The sequence below is a fragment of the Rhynchophorus ferrugineus genome, unplaced genomic scaffold (assembly GCF_030347505.1).
Source record: "Rhynchophorus ferrugineus isolate W39M unplaced genomic scaffold, kcgeb_rfMv2 rfM8, whole genome shotgun sequence".
Taxonomy (NCBI): Eukaryota; Metazoa; Arthropoda; class Insecta; order Coleoptera; family Curculionidae; genus Rhynchophorus; species Rhynchophorus ferrugineus.
This window is the reverse complement of record NW_027472587.1, coordinates 25,238,057-25,253,057: the sequence shown is the minus strand read 5'-3', so window position 1 is coordinate 25,253,057 and position 15,001 is coordinate 25,238,057. Positions and strand designations below refer to the sequence as shown.

The 15,001-nt window shown below is 27.4% G+C and overlaps 2 protein-coding genes across 2 annotated transcripts in view; one reads left to right on the top strand and one right to left on the bottom strand.

Annotated features, from left to right (window-relative positions):
* LOC143200605 (orexin/Hypocretin receptor type 1) overlaps positions 1-15,001 on the bottom strand; it is a 1,081,956-nt gene that overhangs the window by 228,279 nt on the left and 838,676 nt on the right. The window lies entirely within an intron of this gene.
* Positions 1-15,001, top strand: part of LOC143200603 (uncharacterized) — a 49,798-nt gene that overhangs the window by 1,806 nt on the left and 32,991 nt on the right. The window contains exons 3-5 of the mRNA XM_076411103.1: positions 12,897-12,930; positions 13,148-13,272; positions 14,567-14,630. Coding sequence (XP_076267218.1) covers positions 12,897-12,930; positions 13,148-13,272; positions 14,567-14,630 — 223 coding nt within the window. The remainder of the gene's footprint in view (positions 1-12,896; positions 12,931-13,147; positions 13,273-14,566; positions 14,631-15,001) is intronic.

The following is a 15,001-nucleotide window of genomic DNA, read 5'->3' as shown; positions in this document are numbered from 1 at the left end:
GTTATCATAATCATTGCTTATGCCATATACTCCACTTTAATAAAACATAAGAAGTGTTTAATTAGGTCTTATCACATGTTTGTGAATGATTGTCTGATAAACAATATTACAAGATAGATATTTGATAGTATTATTGTAGTTGTCTTTAAGTTTAATAGCTTAATATTACAATATTATTTTGGGTCTGTTATAATATTAAATTGAATTTCATTAATAGTTCAAGTCTTAACTTTAAGACTAATAATCTCTATTACTAATTATTACATGTTTTCGTTTCGTAGAATATTTATTCGAAATTCATTATCACTCGCTTATGTTCGCTCTTTTTTCTTTTATTTTGTTTGTCTTTACCATTTTTATAAACAATTAATATAAATAATACTTGCTCTGTTGTATTAGTTAATAATATTTGTAAAAAATAGAAACAAATTGATGTAAGAAATACTATAATATTTTTGTAAAAAATACTATCATATTTGCTACATTTAATTTGGTATTAAATTAATGATATTTTACATTTTCTTTGAAAGTTTAAGTAGAAAAATACTATGAATCATTACTAAGTAGTAATAGTTCATATACTTGATTAAACAATATTACTACACAAAACCAAATATCTCATGATGAATTTAAGTGATTTTCAGTACATGTTTTTACTAAATTATGCAGCAAGTTTTTGTTTTAATGCTGCAGATGCTAAATATCATTATTGCTTATTAATATAGGAATATGACTTAAATATAAATAATAACAAATATTAAAATATTATTGTCTAGCTTCAGCAGTATTCCATATATTTTCGGTTTTTATTATTACAACATAATTTATTGGAGCTATATGGTTTTACCAAAACATAATTATTTGCTTGATATCAAAGGTTATTATTATATTTTGATATATTTATTTTTCTTCTTTTACAGTTTCACAAAATGAAGAATAAATTGCATATATGTGTTTGTGCTCTTTCTGCCTTTAATTTTTTTGTATTTAACATTACTAAAATGTAAATTAAGTAAGTTTGAATAAATAAATAAGCAATAGATTAACAATCAATTGAGACTTTGATATTAAATTGGAATATTATTATATCACCTTAGGGTACTCAATATTTTCAACTGTAAAATAGGATATGATTAGTTGTTAGCTAAAATAATGAGCGTAGTATATTTTTTTTATAAAAGCAATTACAAATATAGTCTATTCAAAACAGTAGGGGCCCGCATTTCAATATGTGTCTGCTTAAAGTTGTCAATTCGTTTTATAATCAGAAAATATTAGCCTTCCAATTTGATTCTATTTAAAAATAAATAGAATGCTGTTAGAGAAGTTCGAACTTGTAACTGAAACGGCCTGCAAAGTTGTCCGTTTGTCAAACGTCTGCTAAATTCTTCAAAATATTATAATTAAGGGTCATAAACCGGCAAATGTTGTTTTAAGGCTTTCTTTTAAAACATTGCAAATCCCCGGGGTTTTTATTGAAAATAATTTTTTTTTGCGCGTTGCAGCTGCACTGAATATTAGTCCCAGCACGTGCTCTAAAATATCTCAAAAAATAAAAAACAATATAACCTTAAATTCACCAAAAAGAAACCGTGTTTATGCGAAACAGGTGACGAATCAAGATTAGCTGATGTTAGCTGTATCAAAGATCCAATATACGAAATGTAAAAAACAGTAAGTAGTTTTTTCAATCGAAACATAATTTAATACAGTTATTTCAGAGAAAATTGTTAGTCTGGAAAGAATCCTTAAAAAGCCAAAACATATACAGCTATTTGAGGGATGTAGCACATCCCTTCATAAACTGTTGGGTAATATAAGATTAAGGTGGTGTAAAGATAACCCACGAAGGGGTTTAATTGAATTTCCAGAGATTGCTTTTAAAAGAATACAATTTTTAAAAACATATAATAAAATCAAGGAAGTGTAAATAATTCATATTCATTAGGTCGCTTATGGCAAGATGATAATAAATATAGTGTAAAGACAACAAAAGTTAATCGAAAAAGGTAAAGGTTGCAATAACTATAGATTAGGTTTTGTTAGTCATAACATTTATTAATTCATAACATTCATTGCGGACATATAGTTCTTCATGCTGGAAACAGGTGTGCTTTTATTCTTGGTGCAGGTATTTTCCTCTAAGTCTAAGGGTAACTACCATGGAGAAATGAGTAATAACTTGTATCTTCAGTAGTTCGAAAATTAGCTTTTAATGAACGTGGAAGAACCATCAGTTATTGTTATGTATAATGCACCATATCTACCATATAAATATATAGTACGCTGGTGGGGAAAATCCCAACAAGTACATCAACAAAGGCTGCAACAAAGGAATGGCTTAAAGTACATAAAATAAATTTAGAGGAAATCATGTTAAAAATGAACTACTTCAAATTATTACCCGGTAAATATATATGAAATATTTAATTGCATTTTATGTAATTTACTTTTTAGAAATAGGCCTGAGAAAATATACATGGTAGATTAGATTACTGAACGTTATAGTCAGGGTAATATCACTTCCTCACTATCACTACATATTTAATCCAATTGAGTTGATATGGGGTATTGCAATATACATTCAAGTCGAGAAGGTTATTCAGTCCAGAACTGTGTGGATTGACAGATGGTAGAATCTTGAGCAAAATTTTGATAGATTGGAAATAAAGAGCTTAGTTATTAAGTTGATTAGTGTTTCTGAAAGTGAAAATGATTGAATAAAACTTAATGAATATTGGTTTATGATTCAATGTTGACAATTACCAAGATGAAAGGGGAAACAACTAAATATCAGTATACAATTAATATACTTTAATTGTAGGAAATTATACAGTGTGAAAACTTTATGAGCATGTATGTTATTGTTCAGAATATATATGAACATTTAGTTAACATGTATGAGCAGATAAATAATACTAACTGCTTTGCAGATATGGCAAATGCATTAAAGAGTATACAGTTATTAAATTAAGCGTTATCAAGAAAGATATATAGTAACAGGATGAACTAAAGAGAAATATAGTAATATCATAATGATTTTACAAGGATACATTGCATCGAAAGAAAGAAGAACTAAGCGAAAAACATAAATATGCTCTCTAATGAAAGTAAAATACATTACTTAGATATACAATTGTTAATTAGGTGGATTAGGCCTTCGAGGGGTACTACTACATAAAAAACGCACCTATAACGCTATCCATAGTGTGGAAAAAAAATTCAATGTAAATATATTATAATAGCTCTAACCTATAAATTATTGTGGATGTAAAATTAATTGTAGTTTTAAGTTCTTCGATAATATATGTATTAAATGTATTATAATGTTAAAATAAATTATAATTCATAACATTTTTTTCATTATTTTTTTTATATTAAAATTTTGTTATATGTGGGTGCCAAAATGTACTAAAACTCAGAGTTGCTGCGGCAGCATTGTGACGATTTGACAGGTCTCCCGTATCACTATTGTTTTGAATAGACTATATACCTTTTGTATCTATAAGTAGTGTAATATTTGTTGCATCAGGTTTGGTGTACAAATTAATTGCATTCTTTTTGTATATATTCGATATTCTTACTTCAGTCCCTGCCACCAAGATTCTCTTAAAGGCACTTTTCTCTTCCATATACTATAGCCTTACCAAATTTGTTGAGTATTTTATACACACTTCCAATAATTCTATACTCACGCCCTTTCTTTTTTCTGTGCTTCTCATCATAACGATCTTTAGTACACTTCTAAGATATTTAATTTCGACTGCTTGAATTTTGTTTATTACATACATTTCGAAGCCAAACGTTAGAACTTGTCTATATATTGTTCTGTATACGATAAATAAAATTTCGATATCTTTTTTTGTTCATAAACGTGTGTCTATGATGAGGTATAAATGCATAGGGGTTTCAGTTTTACCATTCATTTCCTCCTCCTGGATTGCATTAATTTCAATTTCTATTCCCAGACTAAGTAAATTTACTTATTTTTATCTTTAGTTTTAATTAGAATACTCAATACTTCAATTTCAATTGTGATAATGTCGATTTGATTTTAGTTAGTATGTGTCTATATGTCTATCCACCAATATTAACATTTTATTGATGCCATTTTTGCTAAAGCTAACTATAGCTTGAATGTTCATTTTATGAATAAATATACACCGAAATGCGAAGTTATATTTATTTTTATATTTAAAAAGTTCAACGTGCTGTCTGTGCTGCGTGTTGTCTTTGTTAGATTTCATCTAAACTTATTTTTAAACACATATTTAGATATCTTAAGAACAATTTCATTATTATTATTGTTTTCATTATAATTTATTGAATATGTAGATATTATTTGGCTTTAGGTTTAGATTAGCAGAAAACTAACATTTGCTCTTTGTTGTATTTTTTTTAAAACATTACTTCTTTAAAAATAATTATGTTTTAAGAAAATAATGTTTTAATTTTTTTGATGTTTGTTTTTTAATTAATGTAAATATTACACTATTAAAGCATTAATTAGTATTCATGTCCCAATATTATTTTCTGTTTATTATTGTTTCAAGTTACTTAATTTTTTCAAGCTTAAGTATTATGTCTTATAATCTCTAATATTTATTGGATATTAAATATCATTTTTGTATGTGTGCATTTTTTGCTTTTATTTCGATTGTCTTTAACATTCTTGTATGCAATTATTATAAATAATAGCTGTATTAGTTAAACTGTTGATCATGTAATGTATGTTCGGGTTTCTCTAAAGTTTTTGTAGCAAATAGATACAACTTCATGTAAGAAATGTTATACAATTTGTTGATTTTAATTTAATTTTTTTTTTAATTAATTTTTCATTTTTCTCTTAAAGGTAGTAAAATACAGTTAACAAATACCAAGTATTCATTGTTCTTATAATTATTAAACAATAATACTGCAAATCTACAACAACATTATTTCAACAGAAATCTAATTAATTCTCATTATATATTTTTACTGTTTTATACACTACGATTTTGTTTTGATGTTGTTCATGCTTGACATTATTATTACTTCATTAAATATTAATTTGTTTTAGGTGTTATGATATTTTTTTTAAATATGAATATAGGTCTACGATTCAAATATAAATGATAACAAACATTTTAATATTATTATGTGGCTTACGCAGTATTCCATATATTTTCGATATTTATTATTAATTATTATTATATATATATATATATATATATATATATATATATATATATATATATATATTAATTATTATATATTGCATCATAATATAATGAGCCAATTTGGTTTCAAAAAAAATAATTATGTGTTTCATATCTAAGGTGGCTATTATATTTTGATGTTTCTATTTTTATTCTTTTATAGTATTACAAAATAAACTCTCAATGAATGCGTGTTTGCATTCTTTTGCATTTAAATTTTTTTATGCTTATCATAAAAATTAACAATCAATTTAGATAATGAATATAAATTAGAATCTGAATATATATACTGTAGTGTACTAAATTAATGAGCATAGAATATTTTTATTTTAAAATTAATTACAAAAATACCTTTTGTATCTGTAAGTAGTGTAGGTGTGTTTTGATTATTGTTTACATTTTTGGTACAGTTTGATATATATATTCGGTCTATTCGTTCTTGTTTCTGTTCAATATTGTTGCTAGAGTTATTGCTTCTACGATTCTCTTGAAGTAAATAATTTGACTATTTTTTATGTTCTTCTAACGGTTCAATATTTTCATATTTCTGTGTTTCTCATGATAACCAAATTTAATACCCTTCCTAAATATTTAATTCCCTTGCTTACTTGAATTTTTTTTTTGTGGGACCTATCTTTCGAATCCGAACGTTCGAATTATGACTTGGCATCTTCTTCCTCCTCCTGTGTTTCATTAATTTCAGTTTCTATTCACAAACTAAATTGCTTATTCGATATCTACTGTTGTGAATTTAATATTTATTTTAATTCTAATTATCACAATGTCGTTCTAATTTTATTCAGTATTTGTCCATATTCCATATATACCATGTTTCAAGTGCTCACGGTTTTCTGCATGTAGTCTAGACGTTAGCAACTCTCCAATACTTCTAGTGTTAATATTTTATATCTGATTTCAATCTTTCATTTTCTTATTATTCCATCCATAAATACTATGAATAATATTGGGTTCACTCCTCTTTATGTTTACCATTCTTCAATTCTGGAGGATTCCTAATTGTCAATAATTATGAAACTTATAATGTCTTACATGTATATTTCTAGAATTATTCTTAACAATTTTATATATGTATGTGTTGAAAATAACTGAGAAGCATTTCCTTAAAGTAGTTAATAACTTTTTTATATTTCCTCTAGTTTTCAAAGGAAGAAAACATATATACGATTTAAATATTAATTAGTTAAATATTATTGTTGGTGATAATATATATATATATATATATATATATATATATATATATATATATATATACATTGATATAACGTATAATTATATAATTATAATGATAATCATTGACTAATTAATATATTTTAAATATTAATAGTCGTCCAAGCTGAGATTCATTATACCACAATATGTTTTTGTTTGTATTTTATATTGTAATTAGTTAAATTAGTACATTATTGAATAATTCTCCAATTTAATGTATCATTATTTACCGTGTACACAAAGGTCAATATATAAAATTAGTGGCAAAATCTAAAAACATGTAAGTATCTGTATTACATATAAGAGAACCTCTAACAATGTTTTAGGGAATATAAATGGTAATTAAATTTATAGATTTAAATATACAAAATACCAAGCATTCCTGCAGCATACCATTAGTGCAGTATGAGGTTAATGTTTTCCTTTTGTTGTTTTTACACAAACATTATTTTACTTGAACGATTTTAAATTGTAGCTGTTAAATCACAGAATATGTCAAAATATTAGCTATAGCAATTAAATATTGTATAATATTAGGGAGGCCCTAATTGTATGAACAAATTTGATCGTAACATTTGACTCGTAGTTGATAGAGTACCTTAAGAAGATTTGTTTACCTTTCGCTGCTTGTTCAGTATTAAACAGCTATTCCTTCTATTTTTGGATATTCTCGTTTTTGGTTTATAAATTTGGCCCATGGGATTTTATTTATCTAAACTCTGCTGACCCGTCGTTTTGAGGTTAGCGACCTTTTGAAACATTAACAAAATTTTTTTTGATAGTACTTTCCTTATAAAAAGTGTGGATGCGAAATACTTGCTACAGTGATATTGCTCCATGCTGAATTATGTATTATGTTTAATTATGTTTTTCATTATATTTTGTATTAAATAATTTAATATATCAAAACAACCTTATTACAACTAATATAATGCTTATACTGCACTCTGACGACAATACAAATAAATAAAAATCCTCATCTGTTAGAATGACTTCTAATTAGGATTAAGATTCAACAATATATTTAGTGATGCATACAAATAGACCTCGTCTATCGTCGTTCTTTTACATCCACTTTAAGTAGAATCGAATAGATGATGATCCCTCGACAAAAAGTATATATAGAATTAATTAGGTCAAGAAGAAATCTATTTTTATTATAAATGTGTATGTGCTTTTTTAAAGCTTTCTTAAAAACTCAATTGTATTAAATATTGAATATTTTTTACGGTTTTAGTTATTTTGTAAATATAATTACGATTAGATTGATACTTGTTTTAGTTACTTGCATGTGTTCTGATTACGTTTTTACTTTAGATAGGCCTTTATTGAAAATAAAAAGATATATAATATTATTCAAAATATTTTCCAACATCTTCCACAATTTTGCCCATCTTTCTGCAATACCGTATTGATGTTGATTTAGGAATAATTTAATCATTAATACATTTTTGATTTTCGTCAGCCGTTGAGATTTAATCAAGTAATAATCAGATGACACTATATCTGATGAGTACGCTGGAATCTGCAGAATATCCCATACGAGGTACTTCCAAAGCATGTGTCCGAAGATCTCATGAAAGCGGACCACTTAATGTCTGTTCCTTTTTGTAATAATACGTCAAATACGTTTTAATAGGTTTTGATCCCACTATAAACTTTATGGTCCTAAATATTCGATGTCGATAGGGATGGCTCCTGAGCTAACCCATGACTTCTTGTATTTGGTATTATCATAGAGGATCTAATTTCCATGCCGTTACAACATGGAAGAAAATTAGTGATTTTTGTTTAATATGCAAATCTGTATAGTGAAATGGTTATAAATGTCATTTTCAATCAGTTCGTGTGGGTTTTTTTCTGACCCTTTCTCATATAAGCGCCAAGAAACAGTGAAAACATCTACTGTTAAGCTGGCTGAAATTTTTTAAAGATAATTATATATATATATATATATATATAAATATATAATATATATATATATATATATATATATATATATATATATATATATATATATATATACTATTAAAAATACTTATTTAAAAATTGGATTATTATAAATTACTTTGAATTCAAGTAAAAACTGGAAAAACCTTTTAAACAATTATTGTAACAATATATTTTTATAATAGAGGTTTACATAATGTATGTACAGTCTGTGATTTATTTTATTTGTTTTGTAAAGGTGACCTGCATTTTCATTTAAACTTATTTCTGTGCCAAAAAATAGGTTGCATAAGAATTACAAATATATCGCTTCATAACTACATCAAGCAGAACTAAACATATATTTCATTATTTTATGAAAGGAATTGTTGAAAATCATAATTATAATTTTCAGATGTTAGAATAGATATAATTTCAAATTCGATGAACTATAAAAACTTTCACTGTTAACTAACTAAATAAAAAAAAAGTGATGATGTTTTAGACGGTTTTGCATTGAAAAATCTAATAAAAAGTAACATCATCGTTTATGTTTATAACTACATAGCTATTGAGTTTTAAATGCTTTTTAAAGTAATAATAACATATAGAATGTCGAAAGGAGTATTTTAAACTTGATATTTTACTTGAAATATCAACTAGATTTCAATTATTTATTACCGTTGAGTAAATATAAATGTTTTTACATTTTTTCGATATATAGTAGAGTAGAATATTTACAAGGAATGGACAAAATAATAGGAATACCTTACATATATATAATATTTATTTATTAATAAGTTGATGAGCTACCATTTGTTTTTGAAACAGTTGCAATTCTTCGCGAAATAGATTTGTTGAGTGTCTGAATAATTATCAACTGTATTTTATCCTATTCTTGCACCAAGAAATCCGGCAATTGCTTCCAATGGTGCTGTAGATGGAAATCTACTCTTCACTCTCCATTGCGGTTCAATTATATTGAGCTCTGGCGATTGTACTGGACAAAGAAGCTATTTTGACTTGTTTCGTGACGTTCAACATATAGATAACTTATTTAACTTATTACTTGTTTTAATCGCTATGCTAAAAGCCACGACGGGATCCGATTGGTTCACTTAGTTTCTATGGTGCCTTTATTGTTTATTTGTTTCTGGAGCCATCTTCAGTATTCCTAACGTAAGGAGCGGTGCATATATATATATATATATATATATATATATATATAAGCTTAAGGCTGCTTAAGTAAGACAAAAGTAGATTAAGTAAAACGATCATTATAACTTAATTTTTTTCATCTCATTCACCTTTACGAAATTTTGGGGAGGATAAAAATGAGAGCCCTTTAAATAATTTACTAACCTATACTAACGGGGGTTGACTCTATAACTTTAATTCCAGATGTTCCTATACGAACAAATGAGTCAAGGCAATATCTTATGCCCCAGAAAAATCTTTTAATATACTTTTAGTAGGTCTTTGAGCTATCTCTTTTATTTTTGTCCGGCGATAATATAACATATGTTTGTCAAATATCTTTAAAAATATAAATTTAAAGCCCTTTAATTGTATATTATATAATTATTTTCCAGATAGGATATTAAAAATAATAATGTGTGCTATATACTTTTAAATAAAATAGGTAAATATAATTTTAGCAGGGAAAGACTCAAAGTTTGCTTTCATTATGAGAAATTAAAAAGACCAAATTCTAATTGACACTAAACAAATATAAAAAAGGGAATATACTGAAGAAGTAGTTCAAATTTGTTCCAAAGTCCTTTTTTTAAATATTAAGATTTTATTTATTATATTTATTTCATTCATTGAATTTTATTTAATAAATTTACTTCAAAAATTAAATTGTTTTTTTAATTAAATTTTATTACTCAATTAAACGTGACGTCAGGGCTGTCACGGGCCGCACCTGCGTGGCAAACTTTACCAAAGAACCAATTAACTGTCTTCACAGCGAAATGTTTTTTACAGGTACCTATAATGCAGATTTAAATTGGCCAATCAAATTATTTTAATGGCCGGGATAAGACCATCTGGGTGTTGGGCAAAACAAAATATTTCGCTAGAAACCCCTATTGAGTTTTCTCTCCATTACTCTATCCTCTTACATAAATATGGCGTTTTGAAAAGACAATTGTAAAACAAAGAACAATAGGTAGTACTGTAAATGTACAGGACGCATTATCTCTTTTTGTTTTTTTTTTTTGGTAAATCTATTGACAGTCTTGAATCTGTATCATTTTCGTACTAGTTTAAGGAGTACAACTCTCTACTTTATACTTGCGGTTATATTTCACATACATCAAGTCATTGTTGTCATCAATTATTTCTAAATTGTTTAAGTGATATCGGCCTTGTACCCTTCAATTGCCCTTAAACTTGCTTCGAATGCATCATACTATTGTTTTCGAACTACATCATACTATACTTCTCGAACTACATCATACTATTGTTTTTTCAACGAACGCTTCATGAGGATTTGCCCACCTCTAAATTCTACCATTGTGTTTGTTCATGAAACCTCAGCGATGAAAGTTAATTTAGTCCAAAAGTCCTAGTATATTATCGACGTTATAATTTCCTGGTGTTTTTCAACGTTGTGTTAGAGTAGAAATATTTATTTCTTATAGTTGGCAAAAGGCGTTTAAGGGAAAGAAATACTGCCATGCAATATTCCTGGATGTCGCACAAGGTTTTCATCGGGTTTGGCATTTGGGATTAATCTGTAAGAAGAGCAAATTGTTACCGCGTAACTATTATCAATTGATGGAGTTATAACTTTTCGGAAGAAAATTTAGAGTATCGCACGAAATGGCGTTCTCGACAATTAAAACTATTTCGGCTGGATTTCCACAGGGCAGCGTCTCAGGACCTCTCCTATATCTGCTCTACACTGCTGGTATTCCATCAACATAGAAATTTAGAAAGAAACATTACTTGGAATGTTTGCTGACGACAGAACTATTATGGCAAACGACATATTTCTGTTTAGGGCAGTAGAAAAACTACAAGTGGCAGTCAATAAAATCTACAAATGGACGAAAGATTGAAAAATTAAACTAAATAACTCCAAATCTGCCCACGTTAATTTTGCATTGCGGCGAAATAATAAAAACTTAATTAATTATTATATCACTTAATGGATACCCGATTCCTCAAGCAGAATCAGCTAAATACCTCGGGATCCATCTCAACGGTAGATTAAATAGGAAACAACCTGTTAGACAAAAAGTAAAACACATTAGAACCAATAACTTATATATAGATTAGAACTTACATATAGTATATAAGTATATAGTGTATAAATATATAGTATATAAATATATATATTGGTTAGTCAGAAGTTACTCTAAATTTGATCCAAAATCAAATAGATTCATTTATAAGACAATTATAAAGCCAATTTGGACCTATGGGGTGCAAATATTGGGTTGCACTAAAAATTCAGATTAACTAGTCATCCAACGCTGTCAAAACAAGGTTCTTCGATTGATTAGCAATGCTCATCGCTACGTAACCAACGAAGAACTGCACGATGACCTGGAAATCAAATGGATTTGCGAAGTTATCCAAGATTTCGCCATGAAACACGAAAGAAGGTTACTAAATCATACTAACGTGGAAGCAATACAACTGCTGGAGAGCGCGCAGGATGTCAGGAGATTGAAGCGACGCAAACCATACGAACTAATATAAAGTGTATAACTTTAGTGTAAACTATAGCTATATATAGTTATTATAATGTTATAATTGAGGAATACATACTGATGTATTTTCTGGAACTGGTCTTGCTTGTGAATTAATCTAAGTACAAATGGAATGTAGTAGTAAATTAATTTATAATTAAGATTATAGTAAGCGTATCTGATAAAGATGTTATTAAAACATAGTTGAGATATAATATTGAAATATATGTTAACGGCAACGGCATGATAGCAATGTTAAAATAACATAAACATCAAAAATAAACAGATGGCTAAAAATTATTTAAATTTTTATGGAAGCTGTTAATCTGATGTGGATCACTTGTCATTTTATTAATATTAGATCGGCTTTTATTTATATTTATTGATATTTTTAGAAAACGGCTTACATATCTGAATATGGTCCATAAAATTTAATTCTAAATAAAGATTTAAGTAATAGCACGATGGTTCAACCAACTATGTGTCGAGGGTTTGATAAATTTACTATTTTATCATATCAGTGTTTTTCAGTCTTCTATACGGTATCTCTATGCAATATTATATATTAGTGGTTGATTTGGTGGATATTGTTAATTTTTGAGTTTTCTTTCTTGTTTCTCAATCACCAAAATTTTTTATATGCTTTATCGGATCCAAAATAAGACCAAATTATGGTTACGTGATTAAGAAAAAATTTATTTATATTACAAATTATCGCTTTCGATTCCAAAATCATTAATTAATAAGCGAAATACTTTAATTTATTAATGTATATGTCCAAATATATTTTTTACAATTTTAGTAATGTTACTCTAAATTCTGTTTTCAATTGCAGGTACTGAAAAGGGCGACGCTAAATTTAATAAAGTGTAAGTATTTATAGTGAATCCTTGAACAAATTCGCTCTTTTTTTCAAAACATAGTGTTACCTATTGTTCATAAAGGATACTCCTGCTGGTATGAGTTGGATCTCAGAATCGATAGTACTTTATTAATTCGTTTTAATATAGCAAATTTGTTCAAGGTCGTGATAATATACGTTCGACTCAGGTTAGAAATCAGGATATATTTAAGGTATTATTACAGACCTGATGATATTTCACAAAACTCGAATAATGGAAGGACCGTTTTCTTACAAGAAACTACACCAATATTAAACTTTCTTCCATCTAGTGAAACTGGTGCTTCACCTAGTGTTCAGTTTGCAAAGCGTAAGTATTTTTATTAAATATTTATTTTTATGTAACTGATATATAAGGTGCTTGCATAGGATCTGATAATTTTTTTAACTTTAAAAGGATTTTTCTTGTGAAAATTTGGGACGATATACATCATTATTATCTATTTTCGTACTTCTTCAGCATTCATAAACGAAGCTGTTTCCAACTGAACAAGTATTAATTAGAACGTGCTATGTCTGGTGAGTATGCTAGAAACTTAACACGTAGGGTCGAAGGTTGTCAGACAAGAGGATGATTTTGTTATTGAATAAATTTGTAATATCATGTCGTTCATTTCAATTGACGTCAGCAGACATCTGCAGTAACAGTTTTACTTTAGTTGCTCGTTATATACCATATCCCTTCATATATCCAGCAAGGCTTTATCGCCATTAATATTTCGCTTTGGTGTCGACGTGAATGGATGGACAAATCCATGATTGAGATTTTCGTAGCAGATTTAGTTTTCATCGCCAAATGTTTCAAAAGGTATGTTCAGAAAATTCACTAGGAATCCATTTTCCTTCCTTTTGGATTCTTAAAATTCGTTTAGAAGCAGTTTGTTCATCAAATGCTAAGCTGTTTGATGGGGCTTTGAGATATAGAGGTGTGTTGACGTCCAATGAATCTTTCAATTAATTCTTATCGAACTATGGCATACCAGACGATTTTGTGTCATTGACATCAGAATTACGATATACCATAAGTGTTAGATGGACTTCAGTGGTAGGGGTCTTCAAATCAAAACTATAAAAGTAATGATGCTCAAAACCCAATTCGGATTCATTTAATTTGGGTTCAATATTAAGCTCTGTATAGACTAAATAATTCGATAATGCTAAGTGGAAATCTATTACTTTATGTATTTATTTTAGTTATTAATTTATTATTTTAGTTTGTTTAATTGATGTTTACATCTATAACTTTACTAATAGATATTGTCCCTTAAAATATATGCGACCACCTATTAAAATATTAAAACAGTAGAAATGAACGGTAATGATAGTAAGAAAGGGTGATGTTTTTCTTTTACTTATTTGGATATATGGTTACCAACTTCCTTTGAGAAAAAAATGTATTTTTTAGTTTATGATCTTTTTGTTATCTTTTTTTGTTGTTGTCACATGCTAATAATCTTTATTCAGTTTTATATAAGTAAGTGAAAAATTCATTTGTCATAACATCTACAGTTGATTTGTTCCTCTTTATACGCTGCATTGGATATTACTGGAAAATATTTAATAAGTAGTATTCTTGTGATTAATTTATTAATTTTTCTTTACAGACAAAAAAAGGAATTCAAAAAATATCGACGAATGTCGTCAAAGTTGTTCCCCAGAATCATCCAGGTAAAATCAATCCAGCCCAATTATAGTTTATCACAGAAAAACCAAATACATCTCATGTGAATAATATATTATATAATTTATCATATTATAGAATATTAAATATTATGTTTGCTTAAGCCAATTATTTCTGATTATTTAGTTGAGTGATTTTGATACTTATAATTTTTTATATCGGAATCTTTGATAATCTGGTAAAGTTCAAATTTTAACTGCAATAAATACTTTATAGAGGTGATAGGATTTGGTGATTTGGATCTGAATGTTTACTTCAGCTTCTCACTGAATGATTATTTAATAATTAATTAGTCATACTTAAGTTTAATTTGAATAAATGACAAACATATAGGGAAAGTACGGGGAACCCCCACTTA